Raw genomic sequence first — 20022 nt, 5'->3', positions numbered from 1 at the left:
GGGCAATCTAGATAGGCAGACAGACAGACTCTTTAGTCCTACCAATGCCATACAGCAGAAAATCATTTCTGCTAAATGTACACTTGTGCAGTGAGTGACCCACACTTGAAGGCAACAGACACATTTAGAGGGCAACAATGAAAGAAGTCCTTCTTGCTCTTTCTCCTCCTGTCATTCTAGTCATCTGCTTGTTTAAACCAAAGACTTCGACCTTTGTATACATCCGTGCTTCTTCATTTTAGGTTGAATTTCACAGAAGATGGCAGAGGCTCTGTCAATATTTAAGCATGCTGATTTCTTAGCCAGGACTGGGAGTTCATTTAAACTCACAACATTTGCCGCTTAGAAAGAAAATTTAATTCTTTGTGGATTTTTAAATTTATAGGCATACCTCAGAGGTATTGCAGGTTAAGTTTCAGACCACCACAATAAAGCGAATATTGCAATAAATCTTTTTGGTTTCCCAGCACATATCAAAATTACATTTACACTATACTGTTGTTCAAGTATGTAATAGCATTATGTTTTAAAAAAACATGCCTTGGGCTTCCCTGGTGGCGCAGTGGTTGGGAGTCCGCCTGCCGATGCAGGGGACACGGGTTCGTGCCCCGGTCCGGGAGGATCCCACATGCCACAGAGCGGCTGGGCCCGTGAGCCACGGCCGCTGAGCCTGCGCGTCCGGAGCCTGTGCTCCGCAACGGGAGAGGCCGCAACAGTGAGAGGCCCATGTACCGCAAAAAAAAAAAAAAAAAAAAAAAAAAAAAGCCTTAATTAAAAATAGTTTATTGCTAAAAAATGCTAACCATTATCTAACAATGCAGAGTTTCCACAAGACTTCAAGGTATAAAACACAGTATCTGTGAAGCTATAAAGTGAAGCACAAATAAATGAGTTATGTTTGTATATTCCCTGCTGAGACCAATCGCTTCTTTGTCTCCTATCTCAAATCCTTTCTCAAAATAGATGGAATTAATAGCAGCAAATATTACATGCACTTGAGAAGGGAGGCTAGGGGCCAGGCAGGAGAATTATCACTTATTGAGCACCAACTCTGTCTGGAATACTACGCGAAGCACTTTCCATACAACATATCATATAGTGCTCATAGCAGAAGGTAGTATCATCCTTATTTTACAAATGATGAAACCGAAGCTCAGAGGGTTACCTACCTTGTCTAGGGCCACACGAAGCTGGGATTTGAACCTGGGGACTCCCAAACACACCCTCCTTCCCCCTCCCCATCTCCAGGGTGTGTGGGTGGGCAGGGAGGGTTCACTTTCTTAGTGCATCGGTCACTCTATCCCCCCAACTAGAGAGGTAGTTAGGTGTTGGTTTGCTTCATAAAAAAGAAAAATAGCTTTGAAGTCTTCTAAGATAAGCCACAGTTTTCCTACAGTCGGAAAACGTCAGCTGTCAAGCTCTGAAAGTGCCTCCTCTGTCTCCCAGCTATTGTTAACCGTGATGGCACCCGGTACACCAAGAAAGGGGAATACAGAACTAACCCCGATGACATCAACCCCAGCACCGCTCCCGAGGAGGACATGAGCAGTGGATCCTCCAGTGAGAGAAGCACTTCAGGGGGCTACAACATCTTCCACAGCCATCTTCCAACCGTGTACCCGACCCTGGACCAAGATAGCCCCTGGGTCTCCAGCAACCCAGAGACTACCCCGGCTACCAGTAAGGAGAATGAGTCACTGTGCTTTCCAATAGCGATTCGTTTGCAAATAACGTCTCTGCTCTTCCTGAGCGATCCGCACTCACCTGTTGATTGCCTCCGTCTCTAGAAGGTGGTGACATCATCTGGGGAGGTGGGCTGCTGTGGTTTCAGTGCACCGTATGCACTGACTGCTCCTGCCTACCTTTTTTTTTTTTTTTTTTTTTTTTTCATCTAGGAGAAGTACCATATTGGAAGTTTTTCAGAAGAACTTCCCTTGTTCTCTTGTCCCAGAGATATGGTGACAATTCAAGCCTGATGCAGAAGCTATGTTTATTTTTGCATGTTTCCTTCTTGTTCTTATCCATCTGTGGATAAGATTGTTTTCATAAAGTTGTGATCATAGCGTATGCATGCCATTTCATCTTCTACTTTTCTCAGTTTAATTTTATAGTTTTAGGTTTTAACCTGATTTATATTCATATGATTAATTGAGTAATAATTAGTCATATTCACCACCCACGATTTGCTAAGCAATTCCTTTGTTTTTGGTCTAAGGAAGCATACCTGAAGGAGTTATCTGATCCAATTAATCTGCTTAAAAGTTTGCTATCCCAGCTGGTAGGGGAAGGTTCTTAATTCTTGCTTGGTTATGTGGGTAACATTACTTTGGGACAGCTAGAGTGCAAATAGGTAAACACTGCGTTAGATTTCTTTGGGTTTTTGGCCCCAGTGCTTAACTTTCTTTTTTTTTTAACATCTTTATTTGAGTATAACTGTTTTACAATAGTGTGTTAGTTTCTCCTTTACAACAAAGTGAATCAGTTATACACATATACATATGTTCCCATATCTCTTCCCTCTTGTGTCACCCTCCCTCCCACCCTCCCTATCCCACCCCTCTAGGTGGTCACAAAGCACAGTGCTTCACTTTCATTGGAAAGTGTTTACATTTTCCCCTTGTCTCCTTCTCTGCTTCTTTCTTTGCTTTTCCCCTATAGTTTGTTTTAAAACAGGTTTCCAGATGGGCTGTGTTCCTTCTGTGGAGGATTATTCACACTCAAATAGGGCATCTGCCTCTTCAGCAGCTTTCCTAGTATGGTGTGGATTTTCTCTTTTCCTGGCTGTGGCTCTTGAGGGGTGGAACTCGGGTCTTCAAAGAGTGTGGCAGAAATTTACTGGTTTGCAAATGCTCCAGACAGGGCCCTTTTCTATTCCTCATCACCCAGAAGCCAGGGAAATCACCAGAGCACTAGGATTTTTTGTTTTAACATCTTTATTGGAGTATAATTGCTTTACAATGGTATGTTAGTTTCTGCTGTATAACAAAGTGAATCAGCTATACATATACATATATCCCCATATCTCCTCCCTCTTGCATCTCCCTCCCACCCTCCCTATCCCACCCCTCTAGGTGGACACAAAGCACCTAGCTGATCTCCCTGTGCTATGTGGCTGCTTCCCACTAGCTGTCTATTTTACATGTGGTAGTGTATATATGTCCATGCCACTCTCTCACTTCATCCCAGCTTACCCTTCCCCCTCCCCATGTCCTCAAGTCCATTCTCTATGTCTGCGTCTTTATTCCTGTCCTGCCCCTAGGTTCTTCAGAACCTTTTCTTTTCTTTTTTTTTTTTTTTTTAGATTCTCTATATATGTGTTAGCGTAAGGTATTTGCTTTTCTCTTTCTGACTTACTTCACTCTGTATGACAGTCTCTAGGTCCATCCACCTCTCTACAAATAACTCAATTTTGTTTCTTTTTATGGCTGGGTAATATTCCATCGTATATATGTGCCACATCTTCTTTATCCATTCATCTGTCGATGAACACTTAGGTTTTAATGTAAGGTTACTTTCTCAACAGTGTCTTAAATTTCTGTCAGTATCTTGCTGAGAAGGGTGATACAAATAGGGTTGGGTTCTGATCATTCTCCTCAGATTCTTTGAAACATTTCAAAAAGCAGATATTTTCAAACTTCCCATGATTTCCCAGATTACTGGCTCTCCGAAGATCGAGTCACTGTATTGTCTGTAATTCCAAGGACAACCCTTCTTGAGAGAAGCTTCTGCAAACTAGGCAGGTGGACTGCTAGTTACTTGCTGCTTCTTGAGTTCCCTGCCTTCGTAAAGTAGCCACATTGAAGGGGTTTATCATCAGGACATGCAATTTTGTCAGATGTTGGCAAACGCAGCAACTAGTGGTCTCAGCAGGAAGCAGATCGGGTCTATCCTAAAGTACCATTTCCCACCAAAGAAGAAAATAGTGACAAAATATATCTTGTGGGAACCAGATGAAATTAACATTCAAGCTGCTGACAGCCTATAGAGAAATAGTATTTCACATGTCCTTTAAAAAGGCAATGAGGACATTTTATAAACATTCATAGCACATCTTTTAAAGGACCGCGCCTTAGTCAGCAAACATATTTTGAAGACCTACTACGTACCAAGCTATTCTAATGCCTGGGACCTATTGGTAAACACCATTAGAAAGTAACATTGAGGAGAAGTAAGGATTAGTAACCTAGTCATTCATTCAACTGGTATTTGAGGTCTTCTCTGTGCAAGACATTGCTCTAGTTACTAGGGACTCAGAGTTGGACCTACCTTCGTGGAATCTATATACTTAACTACAAATAGTTCAGGATTTGGGTTGAGAAAAGAATTGTGCTTTCCTCTTTCCAGAGCATTTAGTTAAGTTTCAGTAGTTTAGGAAGAGAGAGACTTGTATGTCCAGCAGAGTGAGTCCAGAGCCAACCTGAGAGTCATGGAAGTGCTATAGAACCCAATACGGCAGCGCCCAATAAATCAGCTCGTGGGAAGAAAGGTGTCAAAGAAAAGAATCAGGTAGAAACTTGAACATAGCATATGGTGTACTCAAACAAGTTAGCGCTGGTTCATGAATAGACCATAGTTTCTAAGCCCAGTGAGGAGAATCCCAAAACCTCATGAGTGCTGGACTCAAGAGTTGGGACTTACCAGGAGGGAGTGATTGCAAATCCCCCCTAATGCGTGCAGGAGGGCAGAGGTCAAGAGGAGGGCTGGCTGAGCACAGAGAAGAGTATCTTTGGCTTGTGTGGCTGATTCCATCCTTAAGGGTCCTTAGTGGGTGGCAATAGGGAGAGCCAGTGAGAACGACCATCTGGGTAGGTTTTGACTTCCAGCAAGCTTTCTATTATAAATGTTGTTTTTGGAAGTGCTTTCCTGGAAGTATGTCATCAGCCTTTTTTCTATTGGTGATCAGGAATTCTTTGGAATCCAAAAACGTAAACTAATTCAGGAAGCAGACTCCTGCCTTGGAACGCTCTATTTCCTTGTCTTCTGGGTGTAAAAGAAAAATATATATATGTGTGTGTGTATATATATATATATATATAATCATTATTATTATTTTTTGGTCTGGCATGATCTACTTGGGTGGGGAAAATTGAAAACTTTGCTGTCTTGGCAGTAGCTGTTTTCATTTTCCCCAAATCTCATACACCTCTTTTTAGGAAGACAGAAATAATGCCTATTTCTGTCTTGCTTTTGTATATTTGCTTCCTATTGGTCTCCATCTGATGTACTATAGGGTGAGGGTGGCCAGAGTTCTGCATCTTTAATAAAGTTACTGAGGTAAGAAAGTGGGGTCTGCAGATTTTCCAAGGGGATGCCAGGTTTATCTGGGGGCATCAGTGGTAAAATTGGTTCCAATCTCTCTAGTCTAATCTGTGCAAATGTGTCCTTTGTAGCATAGATCATATTGTGTAGGTAGTTGATATTGGGTGTGTGTAGAGTCAAAGCTTTTAACCTGGAGTTCATGGACATCCAGTAGGTTCAATGATAGGCCATAAGCTATTTTAGAGCCACCCACCAAGAAAAATACGCAGAACTTTGAGAATACATATGTGTAGGACCTGTTTTTCGAGGAGAGAAGCTATAACTTATATCAGATTTTCAAGGGTGCGTATGACTCAAAATGGTTTTTAAGAATCTCAACTGGTTTAGATGTTTATCCTGATGATCTTTGCCATTCTTCCTCTACAGGGAAACACTCTGGACTCAAGTCTGGCTTGAGAGTCAAGTGGGAGATTTCAAATTGCAAAATAGCACCGATTATCCTTTCTCTAATTTGAATAGAGTCCAGAATTTCTCTAACTTGGGCAGTTGTGTTTCTTTTCTGAAAACACATTCTGAATTAGAACTACAAGTGACAGAAAGTGTTAGATGGATACTTGACAAAGCTCTATCTGATTTCAACACTTTGAATTCGCACCCTTTGCAAAGTTCCTGCTCAAGTATAAAGCTTGACTTGAGATTGATGAGTGTGGGTGGAACTTTGATATGCTAGTTGTCATCACAAGCTTCCTGGAAAAAATGATAGACAGATCCAAAAGCTACAAGCAAGCACCTCTAAAGATATTCCGAAAATCGATGAATGATCCAGTTCATGGCTGAGTCACCCGATCAAGTAGCTATAAAATCTCTTTGCCATCACGGGTTATTCAGTTGCTACTTGGTTTTGTTCTGAGCCTGTATTCAGGGGTCTCAGTTTGAAGAATGGGTAGCACTCCGTGGTTATCCATACAGAATTTGCATTTCTGAGGTTGTCCTAAGATTCTAAGAGACTTTAGGAGACTGGAAAGATAAAATCAGGCCTCACTCTTCTCTAATCTTCACTCTATAATATATACACATACATTTTATATAGACAGGACTGAGAGTAAAGGTTTTCTAGAAAGACCTCACAAAATGATATTTTCATAATTGATCCAGTTACTTCAACCGTGCACTCAAACAGCCTTGCAGCAGCTCAGGAGCAAAATAACTGGATATGGCCCTCGTTTGATAATTCACAGCCTAAGACTCAGGATCAGACAACAACAGCAATGGCAGATAAATTGTTATGTCTTTCGCTTATCTGTTGTCCTAAATGCCAAGCCTTTCAATGTTAAGGGAAAGGACACCATTATCATGCTGAAGTTTCCTACTGATGTGCTGTCACCATCCTTAGAACAGGATCTGGTACCATTTCATTTAACAGAGAGGCCCACGGATCTGGGGACATGACTGGATTCTGCTCGATGTCCTACTTGTTTTCCTTTGGCAACATGCCCATAGAATCAGAATTATTTTTTCTTCAGAGCTTCAATTAAGAGATTAATTCAGAACATGTCCTCTTAAAAGAAGTCTATTAGAAAATGCATACTCCTACTTTCCGCTGATCTAGTTATCACAGCCAGTAATAATAATAGAGGAAAATACTGATTTACAGATGAAAAGTATAGGCCCTGAACAATTGTTTGGACATCTGATACCTCAACTATAAAGTGTGGGAAGTGACCTGTTGCTTTATATCAAAATTTAGGCCTCTAAAAAGCTCCCTGGATGTTTGACTATTAATTCTAAATCACTATAAAGTGTTTGAGAGTTTGAGAGCTTTTGCGGAAAGAAGATTCAAAGTCTGTAACAATGGGATATTATAAGCATATCTTCACTTATTAACTTTCGTTGATGGAGGATATAGCCATATTTCAAAATAATTAAGCATTTTTATGCAGAAAAAGAGTTATAAAAATGGTCATTTGCTTAGCTTATAATACATTGAATAAACTGTATTTTTTATTTTGACAGATACTCCTGTGAGGAAAATAGTATTGATGTTATGTTATGATTGCATATCATACTGATTAAGATAATGCTGGAGAGAGAGAGAGAGAGAGAGAGAGAGAGAGAGAGAGAGAGAGAGAGAGAGAGAGAGAAAGAGACTGACTGCAGAATTTAAAAAATGGTATTTTTAAAATGTTGACAATGCTCATCTTCATAGTACAAACAGTGTGAAGGAAAAGGTCTTGTCAGTACTTCATCTCGGGACACTTCTGGGCTTTCTTGATAACTGGAAAAAAGAATCTAATTCACTTTACTTTTGTACTTGGAGATTTAATGATGGTTTCAGCCTCTCTGCTTGAACTTTTTTCAGTTTTTTAGCTACTCTTCTCTACTGTTCTTCTGATGCACATCATGGTTGCAGAAATGGCAGTCTTTGGAAGTTTTCAAATCAAGACTCTTCTGGTCTTGTTAGTGAGATCATTGGGTCACTTCATCTTCGTCTGTCTTTCCTAATTGATTATCCTGTTTTCAAAAACTGGGTCTCAAAATGTTCTGTTCTGCTTTGCAAAATCTAGTGTTGATATAAAAGTGACCATGGGCAAGGCTACTAGGGAATTTGGATGCCATCTGAAGTGGAATGGCATCTCTTTCAGGCTTCCACCTCATGTATCCTTCTTCCACGTATCAGGGATTGCTGGGGCTATGTGTGTGGGACTGCTGGCAGAAATGTCATACCCTAAATTCTTGGAGGATGATATTGGTTGACAAAGATAGAATGTGTAGAAGATGATGGGCTAGGACTCATCATCCTTTAGAATCAAAGACTCTCAGATGTGGAGAGGATCTTAAATGGTCTCGTTCCATCAACATTTCTAATCGTTTAATCTCTTACCCAATTTTCCTACTAAGTGCTCTTTCTGATGGTGTGGGTTATAATACTTTCTGTATAATACTGTCATTGTTGGAGAGTTCAGATTATTACCTTTTAAAATCTAACATCTGAAAGAATATCGATCTCCCTGAAATTCTCACCACAGGTCCTAATTTGACCTTTTAGGAACACAAACAAAAATTTAATCCCTTGTTTATGTTATAGCCTTTCAAAATTCAAAGACATGTCATGCTCTCCTCGAGACTTCTCTCTTGTTTAATCATCCTAACTTCAGACAAGTCAAGGTCTGTCCAGCACAGCTTTTTCATCCTCAAGATGAAGAGCATGAACCAGATGCTGTTTAAGGTCCTTCCATCTCTGACATTCTATGAACCCTGGTTTGGGCCTTGGAAAGAAATGGAACTTCTGTGCTTTTTCGCTTCCTTTCCGCCATCTGTATCATGTATAGATGACTCTTGAGTGGTAAAAGAGTGAAAGCACATACGATGCTTACAATGCTATTTCTTAGGCACTGATAATTAACCTTTCAACAATTAATTCAATTATGGTTACAACAGCTTTGATGAGCACTAGTGATACAACTTCCAAAACAACAACCGAGAGGCAAGAAGCCCAGGATTGGTTTTCTTGGTTGTTTCAGCCATCAGCATCCAAGATTCATCTTCACACCACAACAATAATGGCTGGTAAAGAGTTATTATATCTCATTTCGTACGTTTTCTTGGCAGTCTTCAGTAATTTTCATTGGCCTCGGGGATATTGTCAAAGTTTAAAGTTCATGCTGGTTTCACAAATGTTTTCCATGACTCTGAGATCTATATGTTTGACTTTCTAGTACTAATAAGCAGATTTCTTCTTTCTATTCTATAGAATTAATGTAGCCCAGGAGGAGGCTAATATGGGGGCTGGAAAGGGGGGCTAGGTCTTTCTCAATGACAGAACAAAACTTTAACTCTGAAAGACGTTCTAAAATGACCGAAGTGATAAAAAGTTCTTGACTTTTCATGAGAAAATAAAACAGCATAGGTAGAGCTAACAAAAATCTCCATCAATGGAACTGTTTTGGGGATAGATACTCATAGGATGCAAAGACAAATGGTCATAATGAAAGATAGCATGAATCTCATTCAAAATATAGGAAACCCCTTTCTAGTAAAGACATCTACAGTAACCACTGCGAAGAGGTGGAGGCTTTCCATCTCCTTTCCTAGGATTGCATCCAAAAGGGAAAAAGTGAGAATTTTCCCAAATATTGGCTACAGTCCACTCTGGTCAACCCTTTTGGTTGACTAATAAATGCCCCACAAAATTTCTCTGTTAATTGACTAATTTTTTTTTTTTTTTTTTTTTGGCTACATGCTAAAGTATTGATGGGAACTTCAGTGTAGCTTTCATTTGCATTCAGAGCTACAGCAATCGAATGCTAGAGAAGATCAAACTTAATAGCTGGGTGAATATCAAATAGTGAATACAACTAAGGGATTTTTAGAAATGACTGACGTGTTTAGATTCCAAGGTTTTACTGAAGGTGGCTTGATAAAACAAATAGGCATGTGTGAAACCTTTTCGTTCTATTCTTGACACCCCAGCTTTCATGGCATACGGTTAATAAGTTAATAATAAATGCATCTGAAAGTATGGGGCATTCAGATGCATTTATTGGCCTTTTTTTCTTTTACTTTTTTGGTGGGGTTATGTCCATATTTATTCTTTTAACTTCCTTAAAAAGAGTGTTCAGTTATAAAGATCATAGCCAGTTGTTTTTAGATCTATACATTAGCTTCAGAGACCAGAATATAAGAATTTGGGGTATAGAAGTCAAATCTCTCACTTTCTTCTTATGATCTTGGGAATTCATTTATACATTCTGTGCCTGATTTTCTTCCTTTGTCAATTGGGTTGCTTGGCATCCAGCTCAGCCACTAATGCAAGTCACCACAACAGGTACGGATTCAAATATCATCTCAGCAGGCTGGGAGCCAACTGAAGAAAATGAAGATGAAAGTGACAGACACCCCAGTTATTCTGGATCAGGCATTGATGATGATGAAGATTTTATCTCCAGCACCAGTAAGAATAATCAATTCCTGTAGAACCATCTATGCCAGGCTTATCGATTAATCTGAGTGATGCCCAAGAGTATCGATCTTGGGAAATGGTTAACATGAAAAATGAGCATAAGCCTATGATCACAGGTTAATTATACCTTGATGAGATTATGAAGGAAAAAACTTATTTTTTTTAATGGAAGCCAAAATATATTTGGAGGAGAAATGGAAAAAATATCTTTTATAAAATTTCTAATGCCTCAGGTACTTCCTGTTTTGTTTATTTATGTGTTAAAGCTGAGCTATATAACAAAACAGTGCCAATTATTAAAAACAAATAGTGAAACCATTGCGTAATAGTATCCAAATTCATGACAGTTATAAAACTTTTTGAGAACAGAGATGGAAATTGAGCTGAAAGGTCCTTTAAAAAAATTCAAAGGTTGGTCTAATATTCTGCCAAATGACTGAGTTTCCTATACATACCTGTCATGATCTGAGATATTGCTGAACCGAGATGAGAATCCTGAATCTGACTCCATCACAGCTCTGCATTTTTTTTTTTTAGAGAAGATGTGCCTTTGAGGTGCTACATGAGCTCTCTCAGGTCACAGATGTCCTGTCTGTCCAATTGGAACCTGAGGGTTTCATCCCCAAAAGGACAGCACCCCAGGAGGGAGGGGTCCAAAAGCATAGCTTAGGCCTGAGGCATCTGAGTATATGACATCGATACAACAAATACTCGAGATGAACTATATGCTTTATATCTAAGCTTTCAAGTAGTGTATTCCTTAGTTGGACACCCCTGCAGAGCTTAGAGCCCTAACAAAGAAACTCTCTTTAGTTACTTCAAAAAGAAAACCAAATACCCCAAGACACTGGAGCTTTACTATTATACTGTCTTCTGGGTTCAGGATGTGGCCACAGCTTCTAAGTCGGACATCAGGAAAGGTGTGGTCTTGACACTTGAGAAACTAAACCCTCTTGAGTGGCAAGCCAAACAGATCAACCTGAAAATAAATCATATCATCAAGCTCCAGGGGAAAACTTCCCTTGATATTTTTTCATCTCTGTGGCATATTTTCCGATTTCAGCTCACTTTTCTTCTTGGCACCTGTGCACGTAATTCAGCAAGATGCCTTCTCTCTTCTGTAGGGGTATGATAACTGCCAGTTTTTCATGCTTACTGAGGAATGTAGTTAATGATTCTAAACCTGATTTTATTGACTTGTGAGATAGAGCTGATAGTATTATAGTTCTGAAAAGAGTTTTGTATTATTGGGGTATCAAAATAAAGTTTGAAAGAATGAGGATGTATTTGCAAATAACCTTTCACAAAAGACATTGATTCTGATTTTGTCATGGTTCTTCTGTCAGGTGCATCTCCTCTTCCAGCCCTATCATTTTGGGTGACAGTATCAGGGCACTGGTGGATGTATGCCCCTTTTTATCTTCGGGGAGCTGCTGTGATGGTGGTTGGTTACCTATGGTGTTTTCTGCTGAATATATGTGTCTTGGTTTTCTTTCATTGGCTTTGAATGGCTTGCTCATGAAATGCTTTGTGATTGATGAGAATACCATAGGTGTTTGATAAATATAAATATCCAGAAATGTATAGCTAAATCACACGGCTGTTCTAGGTAGAGATTCTTTGTTAGGATCATCTATAGGAAAGCTCTGGCTTCTCAGGGTGTTTCTTTCCCCACCAAAATGACTAATAATGTAAACTGGTCATCATGGTATACCTTTTCAGGTATCTACTCTTCAGCCTGAGGGTCTACACGTAGCACACTTGGCAGTTACAGATGATTCCTTGGGCTTTCGATTGCAGATGGTCATTACAGACTGCATGGACAGGAAAAGCGCTGACGTCTTTGGTTCTCCTTGGTGTAGGGCTGGTGTTTTCGAAGCTGTCCTTCCTCCCGCTGCAGCTTCTTTGGCTGCTTTCTCCAGAAGATCTCATGTTCTGACCCGTACGTGTTCTCTGACAGAATGCAAAGGACACTGAGATGCTTTACAGTATGGCCGAATCAAGCTGAAGGCACTCTCTGCTTTCCCTTCATTTCCACTCAGCCATCTATACAGCCTGGTATAGATGAATTACGCTATAGACTAAAGAAGGGAGAGATATGCAAAACAAGTGGTGAAGGCTCAAGAAATAACGTTCTCCTAATTACTTCAATCATCATTATCACAGTTGCAACCACACCACGGGTTTTTAACCACACACAACAGAACCAGGATTGGACGCAACTGAGCCCAGGCCATTTGAATCCAGAAGTATCACTTCAGACAGCCACAAGGATGACTGGTAATGGGTTACGCATACTTAATTAAAGATTTTTTTTCCCCTCAAAATCTTCAGTGCTGCAAAGGTCAGTCATCGGGACACAGTGGGAAATTCAGTTAATATCTCATCACAAATTCTTAGTGAACTTGCATGAGGATACTCAGTTCAGCTTAGGAGTCATTTGTCAATGATATCATCTGGTCACAAGATATTTTATGCTGCTTCATTATAAAAATGAACACTTTAAAATGGTTTGTGGGCTGCTCTTGAGAAAGTGGTTGTAGTACAATAACAGGTAATCATTAAGAAATTTCCATGACCGTTGGTTTTCTCTTGGGAGATATTAGTGAATTCACTCAAAAGTATTAAGAGGAGATACTCGGAGGTACTATTTAGGCATCGAACCATTAGATGGCATATACTTTAATGAAAAAAACAGAACAATCAAAAGGTGGTTGATAAAAAGTCACAGTGTATATAACCATCATCACGACAGATGTGGACAGAAGTAGCACCAGTGCTTATGGAGAAAAATGGACCCAGGAAACACACTCTTCTCTCAGTCACCATGGATATCACGATGAAGAGGAGACCCAGAATCCTACAAGCACAAGTAAGAAGGATGGCAGTCATCAGTTCTGGTTTAGTTGAGTTAGTGAAGTCACTCCAGAGAATAAGGAAGACTTTTTTGCAGACATTGGCTACATCCTCTGTTTCCACACAGTAATTTCTTTTATCCCCAGAGCATGAAAAGCTGCCAGATCTGCACACAATTTCTTAGCAATTGGAATAAAATACTAACTTGTCAGGTGGCCCAAAAGGCCAAAATGTTTAAAAAGTTAAAATGTTTAAAAATATCTGAGATACATTTTGAGTTAAAGTTTCCCAGAGGTTCCATTTGGGTAATTTGTGTGTCTTTATGGAAATGTATGAAGAAGAGTGTGTTCTTTTGATGCTTAGTAGTGGGATCTGGAAAGAAAGCATGACAAGTGCAAGGATCTTTGGAATTCTTATTTTCTATGAAGATCTTTGATGAATCCAGTTTCTTTTTCACATTCTGTTCCTCACTGCATTGTAGAAAGGCATCCCTTGTACTCTTTGGAAGAAAGTCAGTCGCTCAGATGGTCTATATATGAATTCCTTGACTGTTCTTTTTTTGTTTTTAAGCCCAGGGTAACTTGGGGAAGGCTTTGACACTTATTTTTACTTATGTGCAAACATCTCAGGTTTCCTAAAACAATTTCAGGTCTCACTACTGGCCTATGAGAATAGGACAAATAAAGAAGTAAGAAGTGTATACTCTTCGTTTTTTTATCTATCTCTCAGAGAGATGCCTATGATGTTTGGAATAAAAGAAGCTTTAATTTAGGATAACAGCTTGTAGCATTTTAGAAATTATGGTTCAACCATGATTCTCTTAGCCTTGAATACTCCTAAAGCAAAAATGTAAGAAACAATCACTTAGAAGCCAAAGAAGTTTGGGAATCCATGGTTTGAGGAGGTCTTCAGACAACAAAAGAAAAGTTTCAGACATCAGCTAGGACTGAATACGTTACTACCTCCTGGGCATTGTACTGAATACACCCAACAGGCCTATATCTCATTATTGACCCCAACAGATTCGATATACGCATGTGGATTATAGGCTGAGTTAACAAAAGAGTCTTCTGTTAGAAGAAGGACATTAGAAACAGAAGTCTCTTCAGAATGGGCTTCTGTACCAGTCCCTTTGGGTCCTAGCAGTGTATTTTAGAAATTATTTAAGACAATTTGTACTTAAAAAGTGGAAAACTAAGAGGCTTGGAATTAATGATCCTATTGTCAAAAGTGGGGGGGGGCATGATTACTGGAGGGTAGTTGAAAAATAGGACATAACAGAACCTAACAGAGGGAAAGCATCAGCTGCTGCAGATTCTTTTATCAGGACTTGCAAAACATAAGTGATTCTGGTTGGTGATTCTGGGTGTTATCAAAAGAACATTTACAACTTCCAGAAGAGAGTCATTTGCAATGGAAATCCATTACTCTGCTAACCCATATATTGAAGACAACAAGGGGTTACTGGATATTTAAAGTATCATTGTGTTTTATAAAGAGAGAGGTAGAAGTAGTATAGAATAGCGTGTGCGTGTGTGTGTGCGCGTGCACGCATTTTTTTTCCTTTATTTTTTTTAAACTTTAAGTATGCAGTCTATGTTTGGGGTTAACTTTTCTTTTTTTGTAATTACACCCAGTGTTTTCTCTAACTTTATCATTTGTCAGGAGGTAGTGATTTAGTCAGGCAGATGTAAAACTTAAGATTTGGGGTTTTTTTTTCCCTCTCTCTGGATAAACAGTTACCCCAGGAATGTTTTGGCCAAGGCAAGGGTGAAACAAGGACAGTAAGTTTCATTTTTTAAAATGTCTTCGCAATTATCAAATCATAAATACTAATTTCTAAAATAATGAAATAAACCAGTTTTACAAGTTGCAAAATATACTTCAGCTTGGCAAGTTTATACACTCTCATTTTCTTTTTCTTTTTTAAAATTAAGGTATAGTTGATATACAGTATTATAACACTCTCATTTACTTGATGAACTAAAACTTTAGTATTAGTCGCTACAGATGAAAATGTCAGTGGCTTTCTGATTTTTACCAAAGGCACCCCGACACATTTCATTCATTATGCCCTGTTTAAAACTGGACAATTACAAAACTGAGCATTTGACATTTTAAGCCTGTCACACACTCCTACTATTTATATAATGCCAAACACTGGCTAGAAAAGTTTTTCTCCACTGAATTAATTTTCTTAAAAAGTCATTTTGGCAGTTTTAGATGCTCCATAGATATAACTTTGTAACATGTCAGTGGGGTAGCATCTCAGTCATTCATTCCCAGCATCTTTCATGCTAGGCAAATGCACTGCTGGTATATTTCCAGTGTGTGCAATTGTGAGTCATGTGACCACCTTTTGTGAAGGCTTCCTACTAGGCTGATCTTGTCATGGACTGTTATATAATATACTCCTCTCTCCAAAATCACTGAAGACAGGTTTTTTTTCAACAAACAGTTCTCTCAGACAGGATGTATGAGGCCATAGACTCTAGTAAAATAAGAATAATACTGGAATTCAGAGACTGTGGTCTGGTCCTAACTTTGTACCAACCTGGCTATGTGATTTTGAACAAATCAAAGCTTCTTTGAGCCCCAGTTTTCCCATCTGAAAAGCTAAAGTATCGGGCCATTTGATTTCTAATATCCCTTTCAGAGTATCAGTGGTGTCTCTCCTTCCTGCTTTCCTTTTCTACTTTCTCTCCCGTATGTGTATGCACTTAAGGTAGAAAGATATATGTTGGTAAGGAAATTAATTGAACAATAACAGCTCACAATTGACATTCTTCTCACAGCCCGGGCACCCCCTACTAGTACAACAGAAGAAACAGCTACCCAGAAAGAGCAATGGTTTGAGAATGGATGGCCTGGGGAATATCCCCAAATGCCAAAAGAAGACTCTCATTCAACAGCAGGCACAACTGGTAATGGATGGTTTCACAGGCAGACTTGGGTGAAAACTTCCTCTGGGGTTAAGTACTGGGCATTGAATACGGTGAGCAAGAAGAGTTTGAAGGAAATGTCACAAGATGGTACAGTTCCTTAATCGCTTACCATTCAGTCAACACAGAGCCACCCCTTAAGTGCTGGTAACAAATCACCAGAACAGAAATGGATACAGGCACATAAGGAGACACAGAGAATATGCCCTTGCATATGTCACTTTCAGATCTAATTTTGGGCATCCCCTAGTAAGAGGATGCAGGGACTCTGATCTTATAAAATACTCCCTTTTCTTTTGTAAAGGTATCTGCTCTGTGATGTGGGTCCAGGCTTTACAACACAGTTCTATGAAATCCTGGGCTTGTTAGAAAGCTTTTGGTCAGAACCTCAGTAGTCAAAGAAATGGAGCCAGACATTTTGAGAAAAACACCTGTCTGGTGTCATTTGGCCCTTTGTCATGTTTGTTTGGAGATTTCTCCTTGAATGTGCAGTGTTTTCTTCTTAGATTTATAAATACACCTCTTCTCTATATTTGAATTGTGGGACTGAGGAGAAATATTGAAATGCATGCAAGATGCATTCTTGTAAAAGAATGTGAATTCCATATCATTACTTAATATCAGTGAGAAATATCCCTATGTTTTTATCTGCAATATAGAATGTAATGCATGATGTTCTTCTGGTGTGTGGCAGCTTCTGCATGCATAGCTGGCAGAGCAGTGGATTCAGTGACTAGATATGTGTGTAGTTGTTGCTAAGGGGCTACTATTGTCATCTTTTCTACATATACGTCTTCAGTGGCTCAGAGTGAAGCCAAAGCACGTGCTGCATTCTTATATGCCACTGTGCCATAAATCTCATTGTTAGAAGGTGATGCTTCTAATGGATTCCACTCACGCTTTTGAGATGAATGGCATTTACTTTCATGTTTATCTCAAGGGAAGCTGTTACCCGATTCCTTCTCTAAATCACTACTGGCCTAATGTGCATTTCACTGGGACGTGGTTGTCTAGGAATGACATCATGTGTTTGGACTTCTACACTTCCTCCTTTAGGGGATGGTGGCAACATGGTGGGGGTAAAGAACTATTTCTCCTCCATTTTCACTTGATGTCTATAACTTCTCATCTACCCACTGGAGAAGTCGTTAATGCTTTTGTGTCCTCTAGTTCACATGCTGATTGCTAGGAAAAATGAGCATGAATGAACCTATACCTGCTAAAACATTCTGCAACTTCCTGGCCCTCTGTATCCGGAAGACGGTTTCATTGTCTTGTATAGAAAATAAAGTCTTTAAAAAAAATCAGTGTATCCCTGGCCAAATGTCAACTAACACTTTGACATTTGCTTGAACTACATTGCCACAGCAGCCTCAGCCCATGACAGCCATCCAAATCAAAGAGTGACAATGCAGAGCCAAGAGGACCGTTCCTGGACTTATTTCTCCGACCCAGTCTCACATCCAATGGGACGAGGTCATCAAACAGAAAGAAGGATGGGTAATAATCTCTGAGCTTTTTTATATATTATGTTTTTGAAAGCCCTCAAATGACTATTTCCCTAGAAATATGCCCTTGGCTTTAGACCAGTCTGCTTTCCTAAGGAACTTTAAGTTTCTTCAAAAATTAGTTTTCTTGGTAAGAGTGATATGCACATGCATCTGAATCTGAAGTCCTAGACGAGAGTGGAGAATTTGGCGGGAAGGTTAGAGAAGGATTAGTCCTAAGATGATGGGAGTGGAAGTCATTTCTTCTGAAGAGGAGCAGTTTCAAGATTTCTTTTCCATTTACTTCTAAGTGCAGGGTTTTAAAAAGAGTGAAGTGATGGATTCAGTGACTGTCTCCATTATAGACCCCAAGATAAAACTGATCTTTGGTAGAGAAATCTTAGAGATCAAAAACTGATGAGTACTCATCAGTTACTCATCCAAACAAGTAACTAAAAGGCCCAGAAAATGGTATTAATTACTCCTGCACACTTAGAAATAAATACTATACCCAGTGACTTAGGATTTAGACACTCTTGTCCATCAATAAATGTTTGTGAATTTAATGAACGGACAACTTTTACACAAGATGGAATCTTGTTTTCTTAAATAGCATTCTTATTTACCTATAAGCAATTCAAAAACAGAATTAAACAAGAGAGAGTAAGAAAATACTAGCTGGAGTTATGCAAGAATGGAAGATTTTTATTTTATTTAACAAATTTTTATATTTAAAAGGAATTTTTCCTTTATCAGAACCAGATGACAGCATTCCTGAGAGAATCTGAACGAGTTGGTAGCAGGTGGTACCCCTCTTTTCTCAGTGTTTACAAAGTGGAAGAATCCATGTTGCTTACTATATCCATGAATCGAATTATGCAAGTTTTATTTATTTATTTTTAATTTAACAAGATGTCTTGATCACAGAAATGTAACATTCCCAAAAGGGAGATCAACCAAAAGAACCAATATGGGGATATGAATTTTCAGTCGCAGCATTAAATATATTATTTGGGTCCAAACTCCCAAGGGTATACATGACACAAAACTACTGAAATGAGTTCTCAGAATGCAATGATAATGTCTCTTGGTATTGAGTTAAACAAAGTTATCTCCAAAATCAATCCAACAGTTTCTATGGTTTCATTTCTCCAGAACACCCTAACTATGTTGTACCCAAATATTAGTGATCATATATCCCTTAAAGTACAATCGTCTTAAATATCTGCTAATAGAATTGTATTAATACTTGATGTGCAGTGCATTATGGAGACAAACAATGTACACTTAATTCATGGTCCATGCTCTTAAGGAACTTAAAAGTTAGCCAGGAAAAGAAAACAGTTAGCTTCAAAATAGATCTAATGGTACAATACAATAAGTAATAGATGTCAAATGAATGTTGCTAGCAATAAACACAAAAGAAATTCAGAGGACCCCTTGGAGAACATCAGAGAAATGTAGATTGGATCTGGTTTTTGAAAAATGGAAAAAACCCTGGGTAGTCAGAGAAAGGAAGTTGGAGAAAGTTTTTCTAGGAAGGAAACACATGTAAGGACAGGCTTAAAGGAAGGAAAGCCAAGGAATGAATTTGCCAGAGTGAATGGATCCGTATGTCACAAAGGAAGATGACTGTGAATGGTGAGGTTGGGGCCATTATGTTGTGTGGCTGAAGTGCCACCCGCAGGCCCATTACACATTTTATGCACATGGTGGCTAGAGGCTCTGATGATAACCGTTGTGGAGAACCAAGCCAGTAAAAGAGCTTCAGAAGCAATATCAAGTCTCCAGACTGATGGACAGAAAGAGTTTCCGTCAAATTGATGACGTCAAGAACGTTACAATTGGCTTCAACCATGGAATGGTGTGATAGCTCTTAAAGGAAAGATGAACGAGAGCGTCTAGAGACCATCAACAGGCAGGACTTCTTCTGGGAGAATATCCATTCGGCGTTTTGATTTGGATTAGTTAGCCTTCCCTCTTTTTTGAATAATTACTATTACTATTACTACTACTACTTCTATTATTATTATTAAATAATAGAGTCAGCCACGTTTTGTCCTACAAAGATCTTGATACTCTTTTCTTTTTATATGTAAAGGCTGCAATGTAGACTTTGGTGCCTGATATTCCAGTGTTTCCCTCCGGAGTCATCTGGAGCACATTAAGTCTTCCCAGAGGCAGCAGTGTGGGTGCACTTTGAACCCAAGAGCCAGCAATAGTGATGGTGTTTATGGTTTGTGTGGCGTCTGTTTCACTCAGGACTTATTTCAGCAAAACTGATTTGTGATAGTTATTAGAAACAGCTTCTATAAATATTTCAGTGAAATTTCTGTACCACTCAACATTGTACATGTTACATTCCAAAGACATTTCCTACTTGCGTTTATAAGAAGAATGATTCACTGACATCCATTGCTTCTTATTCCTTGCCCTAAAATGTTCCTGTAGCTTCCAACTAGATAGTATGGGATGATGATTTTAGGTTTTATTTGCACGTTCACTTCGTGAAGGGAAA

General features: G+C 39.1%; 1 protein-coding gene across 6 annotated transcripts in view; it reads left to right on the top strand.

Annotated features, from left to right (window-relative positions):
• CD44 (CD44 molecule (IN blood group)) overlaps window positions 1–20022 on the top strand; it is an 87581-nt gene that overhangs the window by 47266 nt on the left and 20293 nt on the right. For 2 of the 6 annotated variants that reach the window (XM_059069942.2, XM_059069939.2), the window contains exon 5: window positions 1447–1680. In XM_059069942.2, the coding sequence (XP_058925925.1) occupies window positions 1447–1680 (234 nt within the window). Of the gene's footprint in view, window positions 1–1446; window positions 1681–8697; window positions 8827–10054; window positions 10211–12385; window positions 12500–12974; window positions 13092–15870; window positions 16000–17385; window positions 17518–20022 lie in introns of all 6 variants that reach the window. The other 4 variants (XM_067038019.1, XM_059069937.2, XM_067038017.1 and 1 more) reach the window with 4 other exon arrangements.

The sequence above is a fragment of the Kogia breviceps genome, chromosome 7, assembly GCF_026419965.1.
Source record: "Kogia breviceps isolate mKogBre1 chromosome 7, mKogBre1 haplotype 1, whole genome shotgun sequence".
NCBI classification, from domain to species: Eukaryota; Metazoa; Chordata; class Mammalia; order Artiodactyla; family Physeteridae; genus Kogia; species Kogia breviceps.
The sequence above is the reverse complement of the archived record's forward strand: the minus strand, read 5'-3'. Positions and strand labels throughout refer to the sequence as shown.